The sequence below is a fragment of the Syzygium oleosum genome, unplaced genomic scaffold (genome assembly GCF_021117445.2).
Source record: "Syzygium oleosum isolate NSW1041296 unplaced genomic scaffold, Sole_v2.1 Sole_v2.38, whole genome shotgun sequence".
Classification (NCBI taxonomy): Eukaryota; Viridiplantae; Streptophyta; class Magnoliopsida; order Myrtales; family Myrtaceae; genus Syzygium; species Syzygium oleosum.
In genome coordinates, this window is record NW_026607522.1 from 55676 (window position 1) to 68388 (window position 12713).

Below are 12713 nucleotides of genomic sequence, written 5' to 3' on the forward strand. Positions count from 1 at the left end.
TATTCTTATATTTTGCGTGTATTACTAACCGATAGTTTATGGCTAGTCGATGAATTGCAAATCATAGATCAAATTTTACTATACTAAAGAAATTAATGTATGAATTATGATTTATAATTTGCAGTTAGCTTAAGGTAATACTCCTACACTGATTCATTCTTTTAATTTACAGTTATATACAATTATGATAATATTATCTAGTGATGAATATTTTATTAGTAATCTCTTCAGCGATTATAACTAGACATCAGTGTAGAAAATTACGAAATACAATAAAATTAAGAAGTATATCATGTGATATTTACTATTAAAAATATTTTAGTACTATGTTTGATGAATTATTTTACATTTTAATTGTCACTGAAATTGAACTATTATAAATTCGTATATTGAAATAGCTGCAACATATTGTAATTCCAAGTTGAATTTATTGGGGTGCTAATTTTGTTTCATTCTGTATTATTTTATCTCAGAATCCACCAAAAGAATTACTTTTTCTTGAATGATTTTAATTGTCAATTGTATGATTTTGAGTGGAACCAACTTTATCTAACGATTAATGTGAATTGGGCTAATATGAATCAATTGCAACTGATAAATTTCTTTGGAAGAGACCCTTCGACCACATTCGACTAATGGGGGTGGGGTTTAAATTTAAAGATTGGCCAAAAGAAAATTACAAAATTTGCACTATCAATTTCTTATGGCTCCATCGATTATGTGCATAAGCGAATTTATTTCATGCCTCTATTTTTCTTTACTTGACTTTTTAAAGGTGGCATGGAGCATCATTGTTGTCTTTGTTTTGAAAAAATGCACGTAAAAAAAGAAAAATCAGAGAAGGTCACAGGACTGCACGTACGTGTCAGCTGATTCAAGCACGCCTTGCAACGACATAATTGATGCCCCTGGTTTAATTGCCAGTAAACCTGTCGGTGACAACATTATTTCCCAATTACAGTGAATCATAGTAGCATGTTAAGGGTCTAATCATGTTCTTCTAGGTGGTTCAATTCGACATCTTGAGTACTCATTGAGCCAACCTTTTCTTGTTCATTTAATCGTGAAAATCACATACGATGTCCTGAGGAAAATTACCCAATTGGTCTTAAACGTATTTTACGGATGTCAATTCAGTCTTAATTTTTTAATTTTGCTAATTTAATCCTAAATCTTTGCATGAAATTTCAATATAGTCATTGCTATGTAAAATGAATGTGAAGCCTCAAATGCTAAAGACAAAAAAAAAAAAAAGAAGAAGCCAAAGTGACTCTTAACAACCCTAAATGACCCTTTCAAATCTCAATGTAGAATTTCCAAAGGAGCGGCTGATTGGTTAAGTATTTCAATTGAATGTTAGATATTCTATGTTCACTTAGAGTAATTCCTATGGCTGCGTCAGACGCTCTATAGGTGGAGTCAGGAACATTACCAATTAGTCATAAGCTTATTATACGGACGCCGACTCAGTCCTAAACTTTCTAATTTCGCTAATATACTTCTAAACCTTTGCGCCAAATTTCAATATAGTCATTCCGACTAATTGCCACCGAAAGTTGCCGACGAAGCCAAATTGACTACAATAGAATTTTGCGCAAAGATTTAAAACTACATTGGCAAAATTAAAAAGTTTATGACTAAATTGACATATGCACGATAGATTTAAGACTGGTTTTAGTAATTATCCTAGGTTCTATGCACGTGCTACTAATTTGGAGATGATATTGTAAATTCTATTTGCTGAATTTATATAGTAATATCATTAATCTAGAGATAAGATGAGAATCCTCATATGTAAAAGCGTAGGCAAAAACTTCTATACTAATTATAGTGACCCTAAATCGCGTTGGCACTTCAAAAAAAGGATGTAAATATCGTTACTTATATATGCACTAGAAAGAAAGTGGGTGGTTACTTACTTATGAGTATTAATTAATATTAAAAAAAGTGAGACAAGTGGTGATTTTAACACACATACATATACAGTATATCAAAACAAACGCGTGCTATGTGCGTCACGTGCATTTCGTAAATGGATTTGAGTTGTTTTTCTTTCTTTAGGCCGTCGGTAGTGTTCTTTGAAAAAAGTCTCGGTTAGTTCTCTGTTTTTTGCATTTTTACAATCTTAGTCTTTGAAAAAGTTCTTCGACGAGAAGAATAAACTAAGTGGAGAACGAAAAAGAGTTATTTCTTTCAAAAGAATGATACATAACGCAATGAGAAATTTAGGAAGTTAAAAGTGTCATAAACCTTACTTTTGATTTCAACATGTAGATGTAGATATGCAGGCGAGAAAAGTAATCCGTCATCGGTTACATGCATGGCTTAAGTACATGGACTAATAAAATTCTTCTGAAGAACTTCATTGATGCCTGTGTGTCTAACATTCATAAATTCATCTCCAAAAAGTCCATTGCTTTTGAACCAGAAGATTCTGTCAAATAAGAAAAAGAAAAAAAAGAAAGAAAAGCCTCCCAATTTCGTTGTTGTTAGATTCCGCAAACGACATAATCATACAAGTGGAACTTTCCCCTCTCTCTCTCTGTCTCTGTCTGTCTCTCTCTCTCTCCATCTGCTTCCAAAGATCAAGAGACTCACTCGCTCTCATTCTTTTAATGCAACCGTATATATACGTTCCATTTGGCAACCTCTGTCTTCCCAGCCCTTGGCCTTCTCAGTCTTCTAACTGAAACTCTCTCTCTCTCTCTCTCTCTCTCTCTCTCTCTCTCTAGTTTTTGTGCTCGTTGAAGATTATGATGAGTTCGGGCAAAGATTTAAGGTGGGTCTATTGGGTTTGCTAAGTTTCTTGCGTTGGTGAAGCTCGAGGTTGTGGTGAGTGACTTGAATCACTGGCTCAGGTGGTGCTGGTCCGAGGCTTCTTGAAGCGTGAAGCTGTTTGAGAGTCTTTGTATATCTTCTTGCTTTTCTTTCCTTTGGGTGTAGCTGGAGGAGAAGCTGAGGAAGGTTCACGGCCGGTTTCTTCAGCTCTTGTGCATGTAAGTCATACGCATTTTCAAATTAAAGCAAAAAGTCGGCTCCAAAGAGTGAAAAAAGTGAGCGCTATGTGAGAAACAGCCAAGCCAAATTCACCTTTGTCCTGTCTCTTGTTGTCCTAAATTTGGAAATACTGAGGTTTCGTTTTTTACCGTAATTTCACCATATTTCCCATGTTTTGGCGAATCCTGTGTTTCTACTGTTATTCTCATTTTTCCTTCAGCTGGAATATAAGAAATGAAAACCATCATTTTCCTTTTCCTTAACTCATAATAATCTGTGCTTTCTGCTCTCTTTTTTTTTTTTTTTGGTTGCAGCACATAAGGTTTTGGTGGGCAGAACTTGGAAGTGCAATTGTACATGAGTTGGCTGTTTTGTTCCGCTCACAAAGATTCAAGATTTGAATTGAACCTGAGATTTTTCTTTCATTATTCAGTTCTAAATTCTAAGAGTTCGTGTGGCAATGGAGACAAGCTTCCTGTTGGCTAAACTCAACATGTTGATGACCTCTGATCATTCCTCGGTTGTGTCCATGAACCTCTTTGTGGCACTTCTTTGTGCCTGTATTGTGGTGGGCCACTGGTTGGAGGAGTACAGATGGATGAATGAATCCATCACGGCCCTTGCCATTGTAAGTTCAATAGACAGATTTTTGGGAAAACTTATATCTTGATTCGATTGTTTAAGTGATTATTGGGCTATAATATGTAGGGTCTGTGCACCGGAGCTGTAATTTTGCTTACTACTGGAGGAAAGAGCTCTCGTCTTCTGGTTTTCAGCGAAGATCTTTTCTTCATCTATCTTCTTCCACCAATTATCTTCAATGCCGGGTGAGTTAGAGACAAAGTTTTGCACCATCTTTGATTGTTAAATATTCCATATTTGATTATGCGAGAGCTTGGAGTTTGCTGTATCTTCTTTTGCTAAATTATTGGATGTTGTTTAGTTCATCCACGACATATTGTTCTTTTTTTTCTCCCCAGGTTCCAAGTGAAGAAGAAGCAATTTTTTCGCAACTTCATGACGATCATGCTCTTCGGTGCAATTGGTACTCTAATATCCTTCGGTATCATATCGCTAGGTATATGTCTGCAATCTGTTCTCATCTCAAGGAAAAATAATCATTCCAAACAGATTGTTCCTGTTAAATTAAAACAATATATTCTATGGAAGAAAACTCGATCCATCTGCACCTTCGTCAATTCTTATATATAGTTCTGACTATAGTTTCATGGCCTCTTATTCAATCTAGGTGCTGTACACATCTTTCAGAAAATGAAAATTGGTCCACTTGAATTGAGAGATTATCTGGGTATATACATCTCATTTGAGATATTTTTTCCATTGATTTGGGACTCAACATTTAAGTGCCTTTACCTTACCAAAAAAAAACATTTAAGTGCCTTACTGTGTACTTGAACTAACACTCCCTTGGTGAATGCAGCGATTGGAGCGATACTTTCCGCAACAGATTCTGTCTGCACCTTGCAGGTATTAAGGTGGTACGAAGCTGCAGTGCAATTTCCCCACCACCTGGTCAGAAAGATGACAGGAGAAAACATAATCGATATTCGATTACTTGGTGCAGGTGCTTAATCAGGACGAGACGCCTCTATTGTACAGTCTGGTCTTTGGTGAAGGCGTGGTGAATGATGCTGCATCAGTCGTCCTGTTTAATGCGATTAAGAGCTTTGACCTTACCCACATCAACTCGAGGATCGCTCTGGAGTTCATGGGCAACTTCTTATACTTGTTTATCACGAGCACAATGCTTGGAGTTTTGGTGAGACTCCCTCCTCCTTCCTCCCGGCTTAAGATGCTGTTCTTGATCTGTTTTGACATGTTTGGTTTGCATTCCTGCAGGCGGGGTTGCTCAGTGCTTACATTGTTAAGAAACTCTACTTTGGCAGGTTGACAAATTGATCCCTAGCACCGATGTCTGGTTTAATTGTGTATAAAATGAAACCAGTTAACAATATCTGTTCAGTGCTGACATTTTATTTTGGGTACTTTCTTTTTTGTGCTCTTATAGTTTCTAATGTTACAAGTGCAGGCACTCTACAGATCGCGAGGTTGCGCTAATGATACTCATGGCATACCTCTCATATATGTTGGCTGAAGTACGATAATTTTTAGTTCTTGTATGCTCGTAGAACTATTCTCCACCGATAATTCTTTCTTTGCCTCTTTTTGGACTGCTAATAGTGGATTGTTTTGGCAGTTTTTTTACTTAAGCGCCATCCTCACTGTGTTCTTCTGTGGAATTGTCATGTCGCATTACACATGGCATAACGTGACAGAGAGTTCAAGAGTGACCACTAAGTATGTCTAATCTACTCACTTTCAATCTTTTCCTTGGCCATGATTTCTGTTATTTTCATGTGCTAGTGTTCACATATACTTGCCAATGATTGCAGGCACGTTTTTGCCACTTTGTCGTTTGTTGCTGAGATCTTCATCTTCCTTTATGTTGGAATGGATGCATTAGATATCGAGAAGTGGGGAGTTGTCAGCAATAGGTAATGATAAGTCTGTTACATTCTACATTCGCTAGGTGATGTTGGATAGGGGGAATCACATTTCCATTTTCCTAATGTTTCGCTCTTCTTCTTCGTTCATTCACAGTCCTGGAAAATCGATCAAGGTCAGCTCGATATTGTTGGGACTCGTTCTGATTGGAAGAGCTGCTTTCATTTTTCCCTTATCGTTCTTATCCAACCTGACTAGGAAGTCTAAGTACGAAAAGATTGATTTAAAGCAGCAGGTTGGAGATCAGAATTTTCTTGCGGATTTTCCTGCGTATGAGGTAGTCAGCATGATGGATTTTCCTAATTTAACTCTGATATGTTCAGGTCACAATTTGGTGGGCAGGGCTTATGCGTGGCGCTGTCTCCATGGCACTCGCTTATAACCAGGTAAAATGATGAGATAATGTGCTTTTCTGGAAGACTTTCCGCACGCAATACTGTGAGGTTCTATCTATTCCTAGTAATAAGACAAATGTGGTCGCCCGAGATGCCTATTTGAAGAGGTTTTATTATATTTTCTTGTCTTAATCTGACACATATGCTTGCTCTGAAGTTTATTTTCTGCGCGTGCAGTTTACTCGGTCCGATGCGAAATTGCGGGGCAATGCGTTTATGATCACGAGTACCATCACGGTCGTTCTGTTTAGCACTGTGGTAAGACGGCACTTCATTTGCCCAGTCTAATTGGTGGCATAACTTGTAGCTTGTGCCTCAAGATATCATTCATCGATACAGGTGTTTGGACTGTTGACAAAGCCGCTAGTGAGAATCTTGCTTCCTTCGACCAAATACTTTGCCAGCACAACATCTTCTGAGCCATCAAGTCCCAAATCCTTCACTCAGCCACTGCTCAGCAACGGACACGAATTGGAGTCTCACCAGAACGGCAAAAACATACTCCGACCAAGCAGTTTGCGCAAGCTCCTGAGCACGCCTTCTCACACGGTGCACCATTACTGGCGAAAATTTGACGATGCCTTCATGAGGCCTGTGTTTGGCGGGCGAGGTTTTGTGCCTTTCATTCCATGCTCGCCCACCGATCAAGACGATCATCAGTGGCTCTAACCAAAACCGAAGACGAGATCAAGAACTAATGATTTTGTTAGGTGGTTTGTAATGATTTTGTTAGGAGGTTTGTAAATAGGACACATTAATACACAGGTTTTATCAAGTGTGAAGTTTTGACGACTTTGACAGGATTGATGGCGTATACGGAGAGTAGCGGCATTTTATTCGATGCAGCTACTTTGCATTTTTGTGACAGAGAGATTTGATTTCTTCCCCTTGTTTTTCTTTGTTGTTGTTTCTTTCTTTGTCTTGGGCATGTATTAAGAGAGTGATGGCTTTTGTAATCTCCTCCTCACTGGATGATATCTCTGTCTGAAATTCATTGCTTCACCAACAGTGAGCTTTTGAAGCTGTCAGTATTTGTGTGCATTAGCATCTGCCGGCCCGCTGTTGCATTTAGGCATCGTTGTAAATGTGCACTGCGCCGTTAAATCGAGTTCCATCATTGCTGGGGCATATTGCAACTGTCCAGCAGTGAAGTCCTTCCCTCTACTTCCCATCACTCTGTCATCTTTCTCTTTTATTATTTGTCCAGAGATAAGCCGCCAACCAAATCAGTGTCGTCATCTTCAATCCCTCCTGATGCTAAAAATTAGGAGTTGCCAAAAAATCAATTGCTTCCCCATAGGAGGTTTGCCTCCCATTGCAGGAGCTTAAAATTTCAGGGAGCGAGAATTTGAAGCAGCCAGTGAAGGAATGGGGCTTACACATGCTCACAACCCTCGAGCATCTAAAAATTGACGGCAGCATGGGAGCGACAGAGAGAAGGTGTGTGGTTTCCTTCGGAGGACGAGGATGCGTGGAGCCTTCTGTTTCTTCTTCTCTAACCCTCTTGAGATGACAAAACTGAGGAACGTGGAAAGACTATCAAGTGGTCTTTGGAACCATCTCTCCTCTCTCAAACAGTAACGGTTTGCAGATTGCCCGCAATTGAAATACTTGCCAGAGGATGGCCTCCCTCCCTTCCTCCCTTCAAGTATTGGAGATAAATTAGAAGCGAGATTCTGGAAGATTGATGCTTAAAACTCACTGGCGACTATTGGCCCCTCATCCAAGAAATCCCTTTCATCCTTATTGGGTATGTTAGGATGCAATGAATTAAAATCAAACACACCCGACCCGCCATTCGGGTAAGTTTTCAGTTCTGAAGGCTTAAATTTCCATTCTGTATTCCGATGAGATGTTTACATGCTCTGAAGTTTACGGGCAACTTCTCAGTCCTGGAAAATCAGTGAAGGTCAGCTCGATATTGTTGGGACACGTTCTGATTGGAAGAGCCGCCTTCGTTTTTCCCCTTTTGCTCTTATCCAACTTGGCCAGGAAGTACGAAAAGATCAACTTAAAGAAGCAGGCTAGAAATTAAAACTTTCTTGCGGATTTTCCTACAGATGAGGTAGTCGGCATGATGGAGTTTCCTAATTAACTTGATATGTCCAGGTCACAATTTGGTGGCTGGGGCTTATGCACGGGCTGTCTCCATGGCACTCGCTCAAACCAGGTAAAATGATCGGATAACTCACTTTTCTGGAGACTTTCCACGCGTGAGACCGTGAGATTCTTTCTATTCCTAGCAAAGCAATGAATGTGGTTGGTAAATATGCCTATTTTAAGAGTATTTACTATGTTTTCTTGTCTTAATCTGACGCATAGGCTTGCTCTGAAGTTCATTTTCTGCAGGTACAGTTTATAAGGTCAGACGCAAAATTGCCGGGCATTGTGTTTATGATCACGAGTACCGTCATGGTCATTCTGTTCAGCACTGTGGTAAGGCGGTGTTTCCTGTGCCAAGTCTAATTGGTGGCATAAAATGTAGCTTGTGCCTCAAGATACCATTCATTGATACAGGTGTTTGGACCGTTGACGAAGCCTCTAGTGAGAATCTTGCTTCCTGCGACCAAATATTATGCCAGCATGATGTCTTTCGAGCCATCAAAGTCCCGAATCCTTCACTCAGCCACTGCTCAGAAACGGACACGACTTGGAGTCTCACCAGAACAGCAAAAGCATACCCCGACCGAGCAGTTTGCGCAAGCTCTTGAGCACACCTTCTCACATGGTGCGCCATCACTGGTGAAAATTTGATGATGCCTTCATGAGGCCCGTGTTCAGCAGGTAGGGTTTCGTGCCTTTCATTCCATGCTCGCCCACAGATCAAGACGATCATTAGTGGCTCTAACGGAGACTAATGATTTTGTTGAGCGGATTGTATATAGGACACGTTTATACACAGGTCGTTTCTAGCATGAAGTTTCCACTGCTCTGATGAGATTGATGGCAAAAACGGAGAGTTGCAGCATTTTATTCGAAGCAGCTACTTTGCATTTCTGTGGTAGAGAGATCCAATTTCTTCCTCTCGTTTTTCTCTTTTCTTGTTTCTTTCTTTTGTCCGGGGCTTGTATTAGGAGAGTTAACGGCTTTTGTAATCTCCTCCTCACTTGCTAGTATCTGAATGTCTGAAATTAATTGCTTCATCAATTGCTTCTGATTTCCTTTCCAACACTTGAGCTTCTGAGCTGTCGGTGTTAAAGTCGATTAGGGCGCGTTTGGTAACGTTTCTATTTCTGGGAACAATTTCTTTTCAGAAATAGTTTATTCTATTTTTATTTCCTGAATGAGTTTTTGAGCAAAAGAATGCGTTTGGTAACTGCACAAAATTTCTATTTCTGGAATAGAAAAAGAACATAAATGCGTTTGGTACAACCAAAAAAATTTATATTCCCAATTTTTTGCATTCAAATTTATATCTTTTATTTAACCATAAGTACAAGTTATAAGTGAAAAAAATCAATAAGCATGGTTTATTGGTTTGTCTAATCCTTTTTAGATGTTTAAAACCCATTTTGATCCCTAAACTAAAGAATCTTCAAAAATACCACTTGGGCACCTCAAAAAATTTAAATTTCACTCAAAGTGGGTGGCCACAGGTATTCTAAACCATTTTATGAATTTTTTTTAAAAACATTTTTGGGTAAAATTTATTAAAATTTTTTACTTTCCCTAAATCTGTTTCTTTTTATTTTCCAGAAAATTTTTTATGAAATTTTTTTTGAATATTTTAAATTTCGGAATTTTGCAAATTTTTATGGGTTTTCTGAGTTTTTCTGATTTTTATGGATTTTCTGAGAATTTTTCTGATTTTTATGAATTTTTGGAATTTTTTTAATTTTCTAATTTTTTAGGGATTTTTCTGAAATTTTTCTAATTTTTATGAATTTTCGGAATTTTTTAATTTATTCTAAGCCATTTTGTGAAATTTTTTATTTTTGATTTTTTTGGGGAAACGTTTATTAAAATTTTTTACTTTCCCAAAATTTGTCTCTTTTTATTTTCTAGAAACTTTTTTATGAATTTTTTCAATTTCAGAATTTTGCAAATTTTATGGGTTTTCTGAGTTTTCCTGATTTTTATGGATTTTCTGAGAATTTTTCTGATTTTTATGAATTTTTGGAATTTTTTAATTTTTTATGAATTTTTTTTATTATTCCTGCTGGGAATGGACCGGACTGGTGCTTTGAGACGGTCTACAGACAACGGAGGATGGAGGAGGAGCTGAGGCCGCGGCTTGAGGACCGGACCTTTCTATTTCTTTTTTTGTTTCTGAGAACAACTTCTTATTTCTGTTCTAAATCTATTTCTTGGCCATTTTTCTATTCCAGGAAATAGAAAAATAAAATGCGTTACCAAACAGATTTTTGTTCTTTTTTTGTTCTAGGGACAGAAAAACAGAAAAATAGAGAAGTAGAAACGTTACCAAACGCGCCCTTAATGTTGGAAATTGTGATCCATTTTCACGAGCTATCCAGACTTCTCCGGCTGCTGTCCAAGATCGAAGAAGAGAAGTCAAAGAATTAAGATTGGAAAATGTTGAAGAACAAGTAAAAAGAAGAAGAAGCTTATTAGTCAAAACAAATGTCAACTAAAACAAGTTGAAATGCATATCCCTTAGCTCCCTCACCATTCCAACCACACCATATGTACTGCTCCATATAAAATCTATGAAACTATATTTCCATATCCCATAGCCTACTATCCCTTGAATACCTGAGAAATAATGCGGAAAAGAAAGTTGAGAAATTTTTTGTATATTTCGATGTATATCCATCAACCTATTTACGGGCTTTTTTGGAAAACTATTCTAAGATAATATCTCAATCAAGATATGTACCATCAAAGGGAGATATTAGTGCAATACACGTGCAATATACGTGCAATATACATGCAATAAACGTGCAATACATGTGCATTACACATGCAATACATGTGCAATATACATGCAATCTTGAGAGATGCGAATAATTAATATAATTATCAAAATATCTTTAATAATGGAAATTATCCTAGAGAAATTCAAAATTATCTCTAATAGTCATCTCTATACCTTGCCTCTTGTTCATCCCCACATTAACTATAACATACACACATACACTTGCACATATTCAAACCACAAACTATCATTGATATTAAAACTATGCTTTTACACCATCAAATTTTTGACAATTAACATCCACTGGCCCGGCATCACGTTTAGGTACCGTTAAATTTATGTCTCGAGTTCGAGCCTACAAAACAAATTCACGCTGATTTCGGATGAGGGGCTCACGGCAACACAAATAGAGAAGGCCACTAAAAGACAAAATATTGCACACTTTATTTTATTATATCTATGTCGGTGGGCTCAGGTCAATTTGTTGACTCCTTACCAGTGAAGGACTTCCCTTCTTGGACGTACAAACAAGGGTTTTTGCCCCAAATAAAAAGAAAATTGAGGGTTTCTTTCCTTAAGCGAAGACAAAAAAAAAGAGCCACACAAAGCAAGACGTGCAGAGACACTCGTATTCATGCCGCACGAAGGAGGCAGAACGTACAGAGATGTTCTTGAACGAGCGCGTGTTTTGCTTTGGGCTCGAACACGCGGTGATTTATGTTAGTAAGTTTATTTTGTCCAATTGAATTGTTTATTCATAAATATTTTGTATTTAGACTTAAATCTAGATGTGAGAAACACTCGAGCGTATAAGTGAATTGTACCTCTGATTATCTGATTATAGTAGATTATTTGTTCCTGACTCTCTCTGTGGATATAGGTACTGACATTCGGGTCGAACCACGTAAATCTCTGATGTCCTTCATCGTTCCTTGTTTATGTTTTTGGTATTTTCGCATTGACTTAATTTGTAAGATCCTATCATTTCCGCTATATATTACAACAAGGCACCACGCCACTAAATCGAGTCCATCATTGTAGGGGCATATTGCGATTCTAGTTAGTAGTTAAGAGTGAAGGAGGGAAAGTTTTGTCAAGATATTTCAATAGATTCTCATCGCACAAGGCACATTTTTCCTTGGTAACCTTTCAGGACAAAATTACAAGCCATTAACATTTGTGAGAGCTTAGCTAATACATAAAAATTGGGCTATTGATCTTAACTCTTTCTTTGCCAAATTCACATTTGGACTTATCTTAACTACAGTCTAAGAGAAAGTTTGAAGAAGGGATGGAGCTAGACTTAACCTTGTTTTAAGCAAAATTGTGGCGTCTCAAATTACATTTAAGTGTTATAATATCAATAATGTGATCCCATATTTAGTTTATTATTCTCACGTTTAGTTAATTTCATTAACGTTTATTATCCACGTTAAGTTGCGTGATAAGTGTCCATTATATTGTGACCACCCAAAAAGGCACGATTTCTTGATGGAAGAAGTCGTATGAGGGGGTGCGAATGAATACAAAAGGATCTTCTAAGCCAAACCCTCTCATTATCTGATCTTAAGAATAATAAGAAAACATACCATTATGTTCGAGAGGGCAATTGGCTAAAGATACCCTTCACCGACCGTTCAACGCTTGACGATTCAGGTTATCAATCAAACTTCATCATGGCTGTAGGTTAGTACAGAATTTTCACATTTCTGCATTGGTCCTAATTATGCATTAATTTTGTTCGTCCATGAATAAGCGGGTCTTCAATCCTTTTAGAATTTCCTAACATTAAGAACATGAAAGAACAATGCAACTTCTCAAATGCTCCATGTAGGGGTGAGCATGGTCCAAGTGGGCAGTTCCCACCCTAGAACCGGAAACCACCCACTAAGGACTGGTTCCGAAAAATTGGAATTGGA

The 12713-nt window shown here is 37.7% G+C and overlaps 1 protein-coding gene across 3 annotated transcripts; it reads left to right on the forward strand.

The window, feature by feature from the left end:
• Nucleotides 1-2556: 2556 nt before the first annotated feature.
• LOC130135867 (sodium/hydrogen exchanger 1-like) lies at nucleotides 2557-6939 on the forward strand. Of its 3 annotated transcripts, none has more exons than XM_056305681.1 (15): nucleotides 2559-2996; nucleotides 3312-3625; nucleotides 3706-3824; nucleotides 3978-4075; nucleotides 4247-4306; nucleotides 4439-4485; nucleotides 4583-4777; nucleotides 4858-4904; nucleotides 5048-5114; nucleotides 5216-5316; nucleotides 5412-5513; nucleotides 5620-5758; nucleotides 5847-5909; nucleotides 6096-6176; nucleotides 6258-6939. In XM_056305681.1, exons 2-15 carry the CDS (start codon nucleotides 3458-3460, stop codon nucleotides 6585-6587), a joined length of 1617 nt encoding a protein of 538 aa, XP_056161656.1. In that variant the 5' UTR covers nucleotides 2559-2996; nucleotides 3312-3457; the 3' UTR covers nucleotides 6588-6939. The 3 variants fall into 3 exon arrangements, with proteins under 3 accessions (XP_056161658.1, XP_056161656.1, XP_056161657.1); XM_056305682.1 differs by having other exon boundaries at nucleotides 3431-3625; XM_056305683.1 differs by lacking the exon at nucleotides 4247-4306 and having other exon boundaries at nucleotides 2557-2996.
• The last annotated feature ends 5774 nt before the right edge of the window (nucleotides 6940-12713 follow it).

Excerpts from the sequence above, each read along its gene's own strand:
- LOC130135867 (XM_056305681.1), top strand. The coding sequence starts at position 3,458 with ATGGAGACAAGCTTCCTGTTGGCTAAACTCAACATGTTGATGACCTCT. Across the intron at positions 4,778-4,857 it reads GCACAATGCTTGGAGTTTTG|GCGGGGTTGCTCAGTGCTTA; the intron begins GTGAGACTCCCT and ends GCATTCCTGCAG. Across the intron at positions 5,514-5,619 it reads TGGGGAGTTGTCAGCAATAG|TCCTGGAAAATCGATCAAGG; the intron begins GTAATGATAAGT and ends GTTCATTCACAG.